The 17,619-nt window shown below is 37.5% G+C and overlaps 1 protein-coding gene across 4 annotated transcripts in view; it reads right to left on the bottom strand.

The window, feature by feature from the left end:
* Window positions 1–17,619, bottom strand: part of LOC127432571 (cAMP-specific 3',5'-cyclic phosphodiesterase 4D) — a 255,863-nt gene that overhangs the window by 211,404 nt on the left and 26,840 nt on the right. For 2 of the 4 annotated variants that reach the window (XM_051683822.1, XM_051683816.1), the window contains exon 1: window positions 7,801–7,907. The exons of the other annotated variants lie outside the window; for them this stretch is intronic. In XM_051683822.1, coding sequence (XP_051539782.1) covers window positions 7,801–7,892 — 92 coding nt within the window. In that variant the 5' untranslated portion in view covers window positions 7,893–7,907. Of the gene's footprint in view, window positions 1–7,800; window positions 7,908–17,619 lie in introns of those variants that run through there. 4 annotated transcript variants of the gene reach the window in all.

Below are 17,619 nucleotides of genomic sequence, written 5' to 3' on the forward strand. Positions count from 1 at the left end.
TCAGTGTGACACATTATACGCTATTTTCAGTGGTCTTATAGTGGTTTGCATGCATTGAGATAGCAAAGTTTTGCAGGTTTACACATTTGCAAATTCCAAACATTTCTATCCACTACAAGTTATTATAGAAATCTAAAAACGCAACACAGTATCACAGAAAATGGAGCGTTTCACTGATTTGTAATGAGGAACATTGTAAACCATCAAATACATGCTGCACTTTCAGTTTTCATCCAGGGAAAGGTGATGTAAATACAACAGAAATGTATCATAATATTGATGATAATTATAATAATTTATAATAATAACACAAACAATAATCATAGTTCAGTATTATATTATGATAATAAACTTGACTGTGTCCCAAAATAATAATTAAAATGTATAATAATATTCTAAACTAGGTTCAAAAAAATAATAAGCTGGTAAATAACAATAAATGTAGATAACGCTTTTTATTAGGATGCCTACTGTATTCTTGTATTGGAGCATATATTTAAAATGTATAAATATTATTCTTCCTTGTATTAATTTAGTGGAAAACTGTGAAAAACATGCATTTATTCTTTTTAACTAGATTTTTTAATGCATTAAACATTTTGAATCTACTTGGCTACAACAGCTGTTCGGTAGAAATTTTGGTTCCTCTGATAAAAAATAAAAATCACTTTTATGCCATTTCAGAACAAGTTTTGAGACATTTATCGAATACAATTAATAAGCTGGTAAATGTCAAGATATAGCATAATTTAACCATGTTTGACAGTAAAGGTGTTGGATCCCTGATGGACACCTCCAACCCCCTTTTAACACCCCGCATTACAGTTGCAGAAGTCAAACAATGTGGTTTCTATCAGGGGCATGGGGAAATGTAACATGCATTAGCTGCCATACAGTTCTTGTGCAGAAGACACACACAGATGGTGTTACTGAAAGTCATCCATCTTATGAGTGTTTTCATCAGTCACAAATAATAACTTTACAAAATAATCACCAAAACTATTATGACAACTCAACAAAAGCAACCCAGGAAAAATGATTGCCAAAATTATACTCTGCATACCGAAGCTAGAGAGCTCAATTTTTCAAAATATTTCCAGCATCCATCTTCTTTTTGTGGTTTAAGAAAGCATTCAGGACTGTATTGATTTCCCAAAGGTCTGTTGGTACATTCTGAGGAATACAAAGCAGCCCTCCCAGGAGAGTTCGGAAATGCCGGCAGGCTGTCTGTTGGCTCATTTGGGCTCACTTATGAACACCCCCTTAATGAAATACCCAAAACGAGTTTTATTCAAGCATGTGTTGACACCATCTACGAATGCTTTCAATTAGCACTTCAGAAGGTAGTACCGCTACTTGAGTAATGTGAAGAGTCTAGCAGCTCCCACTTCTACAAAAGCTCCGCTAAAGTCACTCGACTCTAAGATTATGCACATAAAAAAGAGAAGGAAAGGTCTATTTTTCCTCCCCAGCTCCGCTGGACTCTTCATTACAAAGCTTGTCAAGACAAGTGATACTGACCAAGACGACTGATGACAAAGCTACAGAGCTCACTTCTATTTTTGCACTTGTTCTTTCTAATAAGGTATCCGTGAAGACGAAGTCAAGGGGACATCACTCCCTAAAGAAACTTCACATGACTTGAAGAATATGTGCAAAGATTTTTCAGGCCCTGGACCTCAAAGGAACGCTGGACATCTTCAAGTGGTCCTGTCTTAATGAGCTGCTCACAAATGTCTCAAGATTAGAGGTCGACCGATAGTAGATTTTACCGATGCCAATAACCAACTAATCTACTGATAGTTTTTAAAATTGAGACTGAATGAAAAAATAACACTCAAAGTAAAATAGTGCTGAACTTTATTACAAAAATAAACAGTACTGACTGAACCATGAAAATGTATTGTATTTTTAAATGAAATAAATATATAAATATTAATATATTTGAACTAATATTTGAATTTTAAATTGACGTTGTTTCCTTAGTCCACAAGAGGGCGCAATATATACATAAACCATTCAGCACCGCTATATTATTGCATAGAACATTCCTATCCTGGCTGTTAAAAAAAGAACATTTCATTTTCAACTAATGTGGATAAAATAATTAAAAGCTTTAGTCAGTCCATATTCTCAAATGTTAAGTCAAAAGTCAAATGAGGGGGGAAACGCTTCAATACAGTTCACATGGTGTTACACTTGCACTGATTCCTACTACTCCAGAATCAAGCTTCATAATAACAGCGAAATACCACATCGTTTTTTATTCAGTACAGTTGTATGTAGAGTAGCAATATTCACAAATGGCAGTGGTACTCAGGTGGCTCAGAATATGAGCACAGGTCAGAGGCTGTTCAATCAGACGAAACACAACAGACTGAAACCGAATGTGAGGATCTTGAGACACACATTTCCAAGTTGAACATCTTTCCTGACAAAGCATTTAAACAACTCACTGCTTAATCTGAGAAATGCTAATAAGAGAGCAAGACACAATGGCAAAACACCTCCACCAACTGTAAGGGGCTGTTCACACCGAACGCTTTTGCAACCATCCATTTGTTTTTCTATGTAAATGCGCACTAGACGAACATCTTTGTTTGCCTTTGTTTTTGTTTATTCAGCGTCTCGTGCAGGAGTGCTGTTTTTTAGATGATGTGTCTAATTAAAAAGAACTTTAAAAGTATATTGAGACACCTGCTTTCTGTTTAACTGTATTTGTTGCGCTCTGTCTAGCCTTTTTTAGAGCAATGTGATTGATCTGAAGTCATCATTTTACAGTGAGGGTAAAAAAATGTAATTGAAATCAGATGTGTTTCTGATTTGTTTATACGTTTCTCTCGGCTACATGAAGATATTAATTTGCTTTCTGACTTCACTAGCTTTAAATATGCAACTCAGCTGGCTAACGAATGCATAAACATGACCAGCTGGATATAAACTAATGCAAATAGATGGTAATAGATGGTAACAATCGTGACATTTAAACATTTGGGTAAGACTTGTGTGTATATTTGTCACATTGTTCTAACCGCTTGAGGTTAGCTTTAATGTTAGCGTCCACTCAGCCTTGTCGGCAAATATACTGCTGTTCTCTACTAATGCAGCATCTAGTCAACAAATTCATTACTTTATAATGATATGAAAATGTGTACTGTATACATACCTTTTCATTGTTGATGTTTTATATCTGCATCTGAAGTGTTCCGCTCCTTGCAGAGTGTAGTCTCACGTGTCAAAACAAACACCACAAGGCATCAGTGAAGTGCCGCTCTCATACTGTATAACAACAGCGGACCCTTCCCAGCCACTCCAGCACCAGACGCAATGGGAAAAACTATTGGTGTGGATTTTTTCCGATAACCGATAGTTCCAGAAATCTGTTATCGGTGCCGATTAATCGGCAAAACCGATACATCAGTCGACCTCTACTCAAGATGATTAACCGAAAATGATGAAACCACACATAACGCGGCCTGTATAATATCTGGCTCTTTCCATCATGCATAGAGGGTCTGCTCTCAAATTATAAGTTACAGTTTGGCCCTGGGGATGTAGATATTCAATGATTTATTATGCTGTCAGAATCCATTAGTTGACTTCAATTCAATACTAAAATTTGGGAGGATATTTTTCTGGTGCAGTGCAAGCCAACATCATGCTGCAAAATTACAGAGACTGAGTAGCACAGATGATGTTTAGGTGGTAAATTGGGCTGTTTTCTAAGTACATGAACAACAAAACAATGGTGTTATTGAGCATAAACCTATCTTAACCTGCAAAATGGCATTTCGCTATGCCAAGGCGCTTCAACGGTTGCCATTTCCTTCAGTTTACAGCCTTTAAGTGGCAGCTCACTGAGAATTTATTTCCCCCAGGAAAATGAACTGTACAGCATCTTCGAGATTTGACCCAGTTTGTTTGAATGAATGAGGTAACGCTCGTAAAAATTCACTTTACATCTATAGAGGCCAAAAGATGCACATATTCCCAAGAGATGTGAATGTGAAGCTAGTTACTCAGTTTCACTGACCAGGTTATTGAAGCACTAGAATTTCCCTTGAGAAATTCCCTCAACCTGCACTCGGGTCAATAAGCTGAAATTCAGGCCTACGGGCTTGTGCCACCTTCCATCACAAGGGTCATGCCTTTAAAATTTTCTGAAGCAAGATGAGATGAGTAAAACATATAGGTATAATAAAAACGACAAGTTTAATTATGATTTTTGGGAAGTGTTCAATTCACACAGAGAAGGGATTGACTGAATAGAAAATGAAAGAACTGTATGACTCCATCTCGTTCTAAAAATGCAACAATCTCAAACATTCCCTAATGGAATTTCCTGAAACATTGTAAGCTCACTGGCCAAATTCCAGTGGACATTTGCAGACAAAAGTGAATTGTCCAGCGTTTTGGTAAAATCCCAACCGCAACTTCTCGTCCAATTAGAAAATGCTTCACTGGGGAGGACTAGGCTCCATAGAACAGATTACTGGTTGCGTAATTGCATGTGCCGTTGACCCTAATGAGTCACATGATTTTATTACACAGTACTTGTAAATCTGACCAGGTTCATTTTGTAGCTAAAAGATAATGTGAGGGAGCCACAGAGTCATACACTCTGAGGATTACAACTCTGTGCTGCGGACTTGCAAACAAATCTGGCAAACCCTTTAGCACAAGTCAATACCTAATGTAACCTGGTCTCTTAGAATCACATTACTATACCTACATTTTTGCTAAATGACTTTAACGTGGCTCGTACGTGTCGCGGCAGTTTCCTGGTGAAATGTACATTTGAGGCGCTATAATAACGACTGTTCACTTTCACTCATATCACGAGTAAAACGGCAGATTATCAGTTTAAAAAAAAATTTACTTTTCACCCTGTTCCTCACACAATGCTATCTTATGACAACTAAACAATTTTACTAGCGTATGACTTGTAAGCCGAATACATTTTAATGTTTGCATTACATAACCAACTACATTTACAAGATTGGGCACAGTAGCTCAACTGATTTCATGTTGCACTTGCGATGCAAAGAACCAGGGTACGAGTCCTGAAGAACACACGAGTCGACACGTGAGCAAAAAGTGTCATAGAAGTACCACAAAATGGCATGGTTGCTTCAGCAATTGGGCTTTTTCATCTCACAATTGCTTTTTATGACACTATTGGTTAGGTCTAGTGAAAGGTTTAAGGTTTGGTAGGTTGGTTTTATTGATTTAAAACTTGATAGAGCATTAACCGTAAAAACATCATGTTTTACATCTCACATTTGCTTCTTGTGACACTATCAGTTAGGTTTAAGGTTTAGGGTATGGAGGTCGGTTTTTTTTATTTAAAACTCGATGGAGCATTAAATGTTCTTTAAGCGATTCATGGAATCTGCAAAATATGTTTCTACTCCATGAAAGATATTGATGAATTAAATGTCCTGAGATAACTCTCTGACAGCACTAGACTCTGTAAACAGCAAACAAAAATGTGTTGGCAGGCAGCGGCTTCTGACGCTTTCTGCCTGTCAATAATTTTGCATGTTCTCATAGTGATGTAGTTGAAGCAGATCGCTTAGGATTAATGCCATTTTCAGATTCTTAATATTTGTTGATACAGTTGATAGTGCAATTGTGCTACTGTTGTATTTGACAGCCATGGCAACAAACAATGCTGCTCTACTGCTCAGTTTCGGTCTCAATGTTATCTTTGGAGGGTGGGATTTTGGAAAGAGGGGGCGTGGCTAATTCAACAGCTCAGTCTCATGGAAATTCCACAATGCTAAAATCACTTACAGCACCTTTAACTTTAAAAAACTCATCTGTTTGAAAGAAAATGTAACTCATTTATAGCACCTCAACTCGGAACAGCCACGATACATGTAAAGAAGCACATAATATCAATTAGCAAAATTGTGGCCACAGTCATGTAATTTTCATGATATGAGGCTGAAAAACTGAGTGCCACAATTGTTAAAGCAAGTTTAATTAGGCTGGGGTAAGTGCACTTTGTAATGCAAAGAAATAGTCTTTTTACTCCTGAAAAAGACACCTGAAATGTCTATATGGGTACAACCTGTATTTTTATAGAAATTACTGTTGGTTGAACATATCAAAAATTGTATCAATTCAAACAACCGGGTGACAGGTAATGTCAACTCTCCTGGCCGTGTTTGCTTTCCAGAGATTTCATTCTTTCTGTCTGACTGTCTGTATGTCTATCTATCTATCTATCTATCTATCTATCTATCTATCTATCTATCTATCTATCTGCTGGGTTAGCCCAGCTCAGCTTTAACAATGGGCTCTCTGATCTGCACTCAGGGAATGAAACCCAACACTGTCATTATTCCTTATGACCAATATACTGGCCGACGAGGGCAGCCCGCCCAGAAACAGTAGGACAAAGTGTTCTCTGCATTTAAGACACAAATCCTCCTCTTCACGACCCCCACTGCGTTCATCAAGATACGTTCAGTTTGAAACGAACTCCTGAGACAAAAAAAACAAAACAAAAAAAAACATCTTGAGGCGGTGATACTGTGCAATCAGTGACAAAAATCAAGATGATTGTACGGATGGAGTGCAAATACTTGATGTTCTCTTCTCTGGCACACTATACTGCTTTTTTCCCCCCCATGCATGTATATGAATGAGAAGACAGAGCATTAGAGGTTAGAGAGACACTTTGGCACATTAATTATGTCTCTAAGTGGAAGGGTTTGTCCTCCTGAGGACAATTCAAGGTGGAACAACAACACTGATTTATGATCAGCAAAACAGAATGGTGCATAAAAATATAAAAATGGCACCACATAAAAATCTAAAGACTGGCATCAGTGTAATTTAAGCCAATGTTGGTTTTATCTCTCAGGAAGTTAAACACTTAGGACATAGTCACAAACTTTCCAATTACTGTAACCAAAGTGCATCGGCTACACTAATGTTGGCCAAAAATCAAGATTTATGAGGGGATTTCTATTATAAACACAGAATGATTCCCTCTCAACAGAGTATAATCTGTGTTCACAGCCACATATGGGCTTACATAAATCCATAAACACCCATAAACTCCATTTGCCACAAATGTAAATGTTAGATAATGGTCCATCTGAACGCAAATGTGAATTTGCGCTGGTTCTGCCCATGTAATCTCCAGATTATTGTTTATTAATCACATTATCCACACAAAGCTGATAATACTAACATCAAACCTCATATAACCCTTATTTGACAAACGTCTCGTTACAAAATAGACTTATAGAGACAATTCCATCTAATAAAAATAAATAAAAACAAATCGAAGGACGAATAAGCAGTGATGAAAGACCTTTACAAATATTTGCGCGTTGAATAATGCGCGGTACTTAATCGCGCGATAAAATCACCAAATCCCGTCAAGAAATAAGAGGAACTTTTAGAGTTTTTATATATAAATATACTTGAAATAGACAAAATGCCAAATCTAAATGCCCTTTGGTAATTAAAGATTAAATGAATGGGAATGTGTACTCTAATTATTGCGCTAACGTTAAATGAATGTAAAAATTATTGTTTGAATTTTCACCACAAATCACCGGGCGCGAGCCAGTCTCGTGCGTAACAAAGAAACTATGGGCGCTTTAAATCTCAGTTATTTTCAATTAAGTCCATTGACTTACAAGTTAATTCAGCTCATTTTAATTAAAGAAACACATATTTTCCCCCATGAAATTAACTGATTTACACAGAGTGCACTTCACAAAATCCCGTTTACACACCCATCCCTCACAATGATGAGAAGGACAGCGCACGTCTTACCGTCTAAATCCCTGAAAAGACGACGGCCAAGACATCCGTGATTTCTTCAGACCCGGTCGGTGACCTGTATCCACCGCGTAGGTTCGGTCCATTTTTCTCCCGGTGCTTTCAGGTAAGCTATCTGTCGATGTGTGTGAGATTATCCCGCTGTCTCCCCCCTCTCTCTTTCTCCGTTTCTGTCTCTCCACTCACTGATGTGTACTGAGAGTTTCAGTGCGGGCGGCTGCTTCCTCCGCAAATGTTCCTCTCCTCACTGATGCGGCCGGTCACTTTCCCGCTCAGCGGGAGCGACCGTTATTTTAAACTGTCACTTCACTCTGAGGGAAAGCAACTCAGGATAAGCCGCCTTTCACATTACGACATCTTGTCAAGCAGAAAATACCTTACAGGATGAAGAACCATTTTAATGAGGTAATATCAAGGGAAGTATTGTGCCAAGCAAAAATACTTATCAGAATGTACTACTAACTTTCTTAATAACTGCAGCAAATCAAGAGTGGCACGTCTTGACAAGCAAATAATACATAAAAGGATGAAGAACCACTGTAATAACTGAAGTAAAATTTTGGTAAGCATATTTTATCGAGCAAAAAGTACTTATCAGAATGTACAGTAGGTACCACCTTTGTAACCAAGGTAAAATCATGGTAGCACCTTTTACCTTATCAGACAAAACAAAAAATGTATGTATCAGAATATGCTACCTCCTTGATAACTGGGCTAATGATGGAAACTAATACCAAAAAGTCCCTACTGGACACTGAAATACATATCCTGAGGCCTGGATCTTGACTGTTAAGAACAGGGGCGTAGATTCCAGGGGGGATGGGGGAGAGGTAAATCATTAAAAGGTAATTAATAAAGATCTAAAAATCCTGTTAAATATATGAAAAAAAAAAAACTGGCAGTTGTGGTTGCCAGAAATTCAACGTAAAAAATACGGTAACCGCGTTTCAGGCTTTAAGGGATGTCATTTTGATGCCTGTATATTTTACGGTGCATTACCATCATTTATATTATTAAAGGTGCAGTATGTAACAATTTTCATGTAATATTCGCCTTTTTTTGCCAATGTGTGAACGGCTTGGAATGCAACTTAAAAAATTTGCCCTTCCCGGACTTCCTAAGTTGCCCATTAAAGCCTGTAGACTGATTTTCATGCGAAGGGAGCGGGTCGGTTTTGCCAGGAAAATCCAAAGGATGTGACGTTTATGTGCACTCCCAAGAGCCTTGCCTGATACAGTAGCTTCTGTTCTGCTCTTCAACAGCGACAACAAACTGCAACACTAAGTAACATTATCTTAGAGATGGAATCCAGCAAACGTCCGGCTCCCAGCACATCACCGACTCCTACACAAACTCTGAGTAAGCCAAAAAAAAAAACATGAATCTACTGAATCTCTTCTGGCTAAGCGGGAACGTGATCGTGGTCCAGCGAAAACTAGAGTGAACATCGGCAGGGCATTTGATTCCTGGAGGGACCTTAGTTTGGTTTTGGGGATCAAAACTGACCCTGAATTGGCGTTCTTCTTATTGGACAGTTAAGCTTACATAACTGCAAAGCATGTGAAATATAGTGCCATAAGGATTGATCTGTGTAATTTTAGCTAACTTGATCTTGCCTGCTAATGCTGACGAATTGCAAGCTACCTTGCTTCGTAACTTTCAAATAATTTCAACAATCTTCTCTTTATACTAAAAGTCAGGTATACAGGATAAATTTAAGCAAATACACTGGTTTCTTGATCGTAGTACAACATATGACATACAAAACATACAACAGTGGTATAGTTCGGTAGTATGTAGCTGTGTGTGTGTATCAGTATGAATGTTAGCTGATAAGTAGTTTTAGTTTAGTCTCAAAGTTGTAGTAAAACAATCATAACTGTGTAAAGTTAATTATGCTACCTCATCTGTCAGCATGATGCCGGTGAATCACGTTCAGCCTCTTTGTACATTACGTCTTTGTTTTGACTGATGCTCGCTGGCTCACGTCCCTATGGAGTGTGTGCACGAGCACGAGCAACAGGTAGCTGGCTGCAGTTTACTTAACGGCCACAGGTGCCATTAATAACAAAGATTTCTGAATCTTACATACTCAGCCAAGACAGGAAACGTAGCTCTCATGCTGATCTGACAGCAGGATGTGCTTCTCACACAAGGAACACTTACGGAATGACATCTTTAAAAAGATGTGAACACGTAAGTGACTCTTTTAGATATATAAATATATAAATAAATATATATTTATATTTATATCACACAATATACAATACACAATTGCTTTGTAAGGATACACAAACCCTGCCGAAGCGTTGCAGGGAATCAGGATGCTGAGGCCCGTTCACCAGCGAAGCGTCAAGCGGCGAGGCAGTGCAATGTTCGCCGGAGCACTGCAGGGGAGCGGAAAGTCTTCCCTCAAAGATTCCACACGCTGACTCGTGTATATTGACGGCGAAGGTAGAGGGCTTCTAGACAAGAGATGATCGCTGTCTTGAAGGAAGAAATTCTGAGGAAATGGTGTTTGTGCACCTGTTTTTGTAGTGGACAGTTTCGCACCAAAGCAGGCGGGGCTCAAACACCATAGCCAATATTAGAATATTGGCATTATTGTAGAGAGGTTTCAACTAGTCATGTAAGAAGGCACTCCCTGTATGCATTAATAAACGCAATGTCAAGTGTACTGAGTCGTAAGGGAACTGTATTTTGCATTTATTCAGGTTGCCTTTGTTTGTTATATCTTGTTTGAAGATCTAAAACAATTTAGTATGAAAAATACACAAAAATAGAAGAAATAATTTTTCACAGCACTGTATGCTAATGTGATGTTTCAGTTTTTTCTTTTTAATAAATTTGCAAAGTTATCAAAAATCTGGTTTCTGCATTGTCATTATGGGGTATGGAGTGTAGATTGATGTGAAAATAAATAAAGCATTTTAGCATAAGGCTACAACATAACAAAATGTGAAAAAAATGGAGGGATCTGAATACTTTCTAAATGCACTGTATCCTGACCTAAAAATAACAAGTATGTTGCGTTGGCCTCGAAATAATGTAATAACTAAACTGATAATATCATTTGAAATTCATTTGAAAGTGATATTTTCACTCAGCTATATTGTTTGACACTTTCCATCAGCCATTGTTAAATAATAGTTTAAATTAATAGTTGAGTCTTCAGAAATTACGTATTAAAGGTGGCCATCACATTGAGCACAACTAGCTCATCCTGAGAGGTATGATGGTTTTTCAGAACACTGGGCGCTTGCAAGAGAATTTTCCAATGCAAATGGAAGTTTACCACAGGCGGACTGATTTTATTAAGTTAACAGGTTCCACGATTGAACTGGATAAATGGATATAGGTCTGGTGGAGCAAATCAAATGACTATTCACTTAACTCTTGTGCAGTATGTGCTCACTGAGCTTCAGAAGATGGAACACAGAAATTATCTTTGGTAGTTATAAATGTGTATTCATGAGAAGCCGAGTCAGACAAGTAAGCCTGTTGAGAGAATAAAATAAGATTTGAATCTGTTAACACTGATGAGGACTGTCAAAGTTATTGATAATCCAGATTGCTGCTTTGTTGCTCGCACAAATGATGTTATGAATCAAATTGAAGATTCCCAAACTGGCCACCCCCAAAATGCCCAACTGTTGACTAGCGGTTTGGATAAATGCGTGAAATGTGTATTCATGAGAAGCCGAGTCAGATAAGTAAGTCTGTTGAGAGAATAAAATAAGATTTGAATCTAATAACACTGGTGATGAGGACTGTCAAAGTTATTGCATTCGTGATATGGTAATATTTATTATCAATCTATTTCTGCCTAAAGTACAGTTAGTGTAACTATAGTAAATACAAGGGTGGTGATGTAGAATTCTGTGCCGAGTTTAAATGGTTTCCACTTCTCGAGCCTTGCTTCTCACTGATTCTCGCAAAGCAGAGCTCGAGCTTTAAGAGATTTGCGCTCACGCTGCTCTGTCCATTGAGCCATATCCATCTACAGAGCCATACAGGTGCATTAGCCGAGGTTGTGCCTCCGCCTGTGTATCTGAACCAGCTGCTAAACCAGATACTTCACATGCGTCGCTAGACTTCAAAATCAGATGAACCGCGGTACAAATGCGTATCAACCTGTATAATTGAGAACCAACTGATATACTCCAAGTCTAGATAAACATTTTAATGTAAAGAGGAACTTGACCATAGATTTGATTATTATGACTGATAATGCCCCCCTCTCTATTAATTTGCTCTCAGCGCCCCCTGTCATCCTTTGAACGCCCCCGTTGAGAACCCCTGTTCTAAATGAATCCCTGATGTGTCCATATATCAAGTAACACCAGAGAATATGACTCACCAGACACATAAAAATTGCACTGCAGTCCATGGCTGATTCAGGCTGCTGATAATGCCACTCCAGCACAGCATGGCTTCAGCAAGAGGCAAAAGCAAATTTCTGTATTCACTGTAAACATTGATTTTCAGTATTTGTGTTTGCCAGGCTGGTTCTGTAACCCTAAAAAAACAGTAAAGGTCAGCCATAATGAAATGTGTTTACTGCTGAAAATTCTTCTGAAATACTTTTCCCAAATGAAAGTGCACAGTTAGCAATATCAGTGTTACTGTAATGCTGATTCGAAAGTCACAGTGTTACTAACAGGCCCGTCAAACCGACCCAGTCAGCAGTACAGCCATTAGAATGTTTCACTTTGTTTAAGGATTTTAGTGACAGTTTGACTCCCCCACTGAATTAATTATAAATGAATCATGCTAAGGGGCAAGCCAGACAATATACATGGTAACTTTGTTCAGAAGTAACACAAATCTTTCTTCTGCACTTGTGTAAAGGTCAGAAAATCAGAAGTTCACAAGACCAGACTTTTAACTAACGTAATCAAGTCTAGTCCACTTTACAGCTTATAATGGCCAAGAACTGGCTACAGGAAGTTTTCTCTGGCCAACCACAACCGGCCACAGTTTGTTTAAAAGACATGGCAGGTTAATCTGAATAACTATCAATGATACTGTAATAAAATGGTGAGATATACATTTGTCGTGTTTCTTCAACTTTGTTGGCTTTCATCAAAACAAAAAGATTTCAACTTTTTTCTTTTTGTTATATGAAGGTCTCTAAAACTGACCTGGAAACTTTTTACCAGACCTTCATCATTTATTTCTGTTACTTTTCAAATGCTTTTTATGTTTAGATTTGACTGTTTTAGCCTAGTCACAGACACAGACATTTTATTTCAAAAACATAAAAAATGTCATTTCCATCAGCATCACTTTCAGTTCCACCAAAGAATTCTATTAAACACAATACAGAATTTGAGATACTGTTAGAAGAGAAAAGAAACAAATTCTTGAGAGTGTGAAAAATGTTTTAACGAGACCTTGCTTTCAGGAAATCCACAGTGCTAAAGGTGCCTGAAGTTGAAGAAACACAGACACAACAGGCTTTGATGAGAATTTCTCAAATATTTCAGTTTTTGATTATGATTTTGACAATCCACTAGGTATTCTATTATTTTTACTTAACAGAGTGAATGACTTTTTTATTGACATGATTCACCATCTAATAAAACATTTTGACATTTAAACTGGATGTCTATAAATCAGAACTTGACAGGAAATTATGTTCTCATTCAAAACAACATGAAGAGGTCTGATTGCATTTTCTCTGTTGTGGAAAGTAAGAGAAGAACATTTTTGTGCTTGGTTACAAACCGAGCGTCCATCTATTCACATACCCTCGGAAACTATTTGACGTTAATGGAAGGAGATTGTATCCAGTCAATAAAGTTTGATTGAATCCTGGCTCACTAAAACACTACATCAGTGCTCTACCAGTGTGGCCTAAAAATAAAATCTAGCTCCAAGATAACACTGTTTTCGATGAATAGTTACAGAAGGAAATTGATTGTGGATGGCGGGGTGTCTCTGATTTTTCTCTGTTATAGAATAAGGCTATGTTTGAAGAGAGTGTATGCATGCATTTATGCTGGCAGCCAATGTAGAACTGAGGCAAAAATGCCGGAGGGTGGATTTAAGCTTTTTGTAAAACTACCAAGTCAAAACTGCCCATGTAGAATCTTTAAAATGCAGGAAACAGCGCTGTAAAGATGAAGTCACCACAGTCACTACTGAAATATTCATGATGCTGATATTATTTTGCCCAGAAAAATTTGTAATCAAGACACCACATGTGAGATATCACAGACTTATCAACATTTAAAAAGAAAACTAAAAAACAAAGAGGTTGATATAACATGTAAATGTAGTGTGATGAATTATAGAAAAATAACATTAAAAATATTCGCAACTATTCATGCACCGGACCATACGTAAATTTGCAATAAGGAATTTTCCTTATGTTCAGTGATATGGAATTACAACAAACAATACTGTAACCTCAAAAGCCACTTTTTGCATTGTCTAATCAATGCTTCACTCATCTGCCACAATAATGTAATGTCTTTAAATTTTCTGAAGTATTAGATTTAATATATATTACATTTATAATTACTTTTAATTATTATATATTGAATTATTTTTATGTGGGGGCCTTTTCGCAAATATTAATAAAAGTGATTAATTAAGATTAATTCTATTAATTAAACAGCATTTCATGTAATTAATTTGATTAAAAACTATTTAAACGATTGAAAATCCTATTCTAAACCCAAAGCAGCCTGTTTAAAAGGAGATCTAATTAGTGGTGCGTGCTAAGGTAAGCATCACTATTACTACTGCCCATACTAAACGTTAATAGTCCATCGCAGTTTGTGCTATAACCGTTCTAAGCAATATGACTTACAATTACAATAAAGCTAGCAATATATATATATATATATATATGTATATATACACTACCGGTCAAAAGTTTTGATACACTTGACTTAAATGTTTCTCATGATCTTAAAAATCTTTTGACCTGAAGGCGTATGCTTAATGTTTGAAATGAGTTTTGTAGACAAAAATATAATTGTGCCACCATATTAATTTATTTCATTATAAAACTAAAAGTTTATAAAAATAAAAAAACGTTTTTGAAATTGATGACTTGGACCAAATAATAAAGAAAAGCAGCCAATAAGTGCCAAACATAGATGGGAACTCCTTCAGTACTGTTTAAAAAGCATCCCAGGGTGATACCTCAAGAAGTTGTTTGAGAAAATGTCAAGAGTACATGTCTGCAAATTCTAGACAAAGGGCGACTACTATGAAGATGCTAAAATATAACACAGTTTTGATTTATTTTGGATTTGGTTTAGTCACAACATAATTCCCATAGTTCCATTTATGTTATTCCATAGTTTTGATGACTTTACTGTTATTCTAAAATGTGAAAAAAATTATAATAAAGAATGAGAAAGTGTTTCAAAACTTTTGACCGGTAGAGTATATATATGGATGTTTACTGGCCCAAGTCAAAAGAGTCCACCCCAAGTCCTAATGTCATTCTGATCCCCATGGCTAGTAAACATCCATCAAGCAACCCGCTAAAAACCACTCAGAATACCTTACCAAGCACATTCTGTAACAACAACCTTGTATCATGGTGGTGAGTTTTGTATAGGGAACCACCACATCTTCAGAAAATGCAAAAATCTAGTGTGAAATATTAATGAACTAGAATATTCACTGAACTCCATTGTATATTACTATAACTTAAGAGAAACTGATCTTAAACCACAAATTCTCTTTCATCCATGTGCTTGCAGCCCTAGAGAGACACCCTTCAGCTGTGCCTTTTTTAAGAGTCCATCAAAGATAGAAAAGGCTGCATGGAAGATGAGAGACAGAAAAACAGCAATGGGATGACACTGGACAAAGTGAAAAATTGTGTTCTAATCAGGCCTTTCCACCAAAAACCTTCTGACACACTAAAGAGGATCTGAAGAGCTCGTAGTGAAGCCAACTTATGCCAAAGGCGGGCGAAAGAGCAGATTTTATGGCCATAACTTTTTCATTCTTACCAAGGGCGTAGGTTTGGTTTGAAAGTTGGAAGGGACATAGGGTCTGTTCCAAAACCTAGTGAGCATCCTCCGGAGGCATCATTTTGAGGCATCATAGTCGCGCTCCCGAGGCGAAGGCTGTTCCAAAAGCTAGGTATCTTAATTTTGCTGCCTCATAAGATATCTCGTTTTGGCAAAATTATTAGGTAGCATCGTATGTATCCTTCTCTGGGTATGCGATCCCAGAATGCACCATAAGGAGCTTGGTGGAAAAATAAATCCAAGATGGTGGACGAAGCGAGAGAAATTTAGATTATAAATATACTCATAATCCATTCAATACGGAAAAGTATTGATAAAAAATAGTTTAATATCATAGAAAACTGACTATTTTACCCAAAATGTGTGTGTACCATGCGTATTTATGGTCATTAGAGGATCTCGTCTTTCCTCTCGCATCAACTGTATTGAAATCTGTTGCGAGCCGCGTCTCTTGTGTGCTGCGTGAGAAGCGCTATTTGAAAGACACGTGGAGCTGCCGCCTATGTAGTGTGTTCCAAATCGCTCTCTTATGAGGCATCATTTCAATAAGGATGCTGCCATAGAAGACAGCTGCCTATGTAGGCAGGAGACAGCAAGGCAGCTCACTAAGTTTTGGAACAGACCCATATTATCAGGCTAATATTCTAAGTGTTGGTATTAAGAAAATGTGAGAAAGTAATATAGGCAAAATAATATTATTTCTTAATATAACATGTCTCATTTCCTATTTCTTTGCCTCACCATATTAAATATTATCCAGATTTTTTTTTGTTTAGAACAGACCAGTGGCTGCATGATATGGAGGGGCAATGCCATATGCGATAAACTTGATTGATATTGTAGCAGCAATATGCAATGCGACAAACATAAGATTAATGTATCAAAATCAACTTCTGTTGTTTTCAACAAGATTTACAGTGCATCGAGAAAATTGTATCATGAAGTGACATTCTGTAAAATGTATTATTCAGCATTAAACAAGTGAAAATCTAAACAAATGGTGGGCTAAAATTTTAAGTTTTAATTTTAAAAGTTAATCTGCGCTAAATAACGAAATTTGATATATCCTGCAGCACAACTGACTCTAACATTCTTAATTTGGGATGGCAATCATTTCTTCATCCAGTTATACTTGCATTTTAAATCCTGCACGCTTATTCCACCTCATCATCTGACAGCGAGTCACTCAAATTCAAATGTGTCTTCCTCGGTGGCCTGAGTAGCTCAGTGAGTAAAGACGCTGACTACCACCCCTGGAGTCATGAGTTCGAATCCAGGGCATGCTGAGTGACTCCAGCCAGGTCTCCTATGCAGTCAAATTGGCCAGGTTGCTAGGGAGGGTAGAGTCACATGGGGTAACCTCCTCATGGTTGCTATAATGTGGTTTGCTCTCGGTGGGGCGCGTGGTGAGTTGTGCATGGATGCCGTGGAGAACAGCATGAAGCCTGCACACACACGCTATGTCTCTGCGGTAACGTGCTCAAAAGCCAAGTGATAAGATGCATGGATTGACGGTCTCAGACACGGAGGCAACTGAGAGTCATCCTCTGCCACCCAGATTGAGACAAGTCACTATGCCACCATGAGGACTTAGAATGCATTGGGCATTCCAAATCCTCAAGCAGGCATAAAAGGAGAATCCATCTTTGGGCCAAAGTTACTCCTTTTTTTACTTAGGAAACAAAAGTATGCTTGTTTAAATGTATTAATTTCAAGGATCAAGGACAAAAATAAATCCTGCGTGATCGCCTGAAATTATAATTTTTTTTTTAATCTTCATGCAGTAATCACTAACAACTGTGACTGGTGC

This window comes from Myxocyprinus asiaticus, chromosome 42 (genome assembly GCF_019703515.2).
Source record: "Myxocyprinus asiaticus isolate MX2 ecotype Aquarium Trade chromosome 42, UBuf_Myxa_2, whole genome shotgun sequence".
NCBI classification, from domain to species: Eukaryota; Metazoa; Chordata; class Actinopteri; order Cypriniformes; family Catostomidae; genus Myxocyprinus; species Myxocyprinus asiaticus.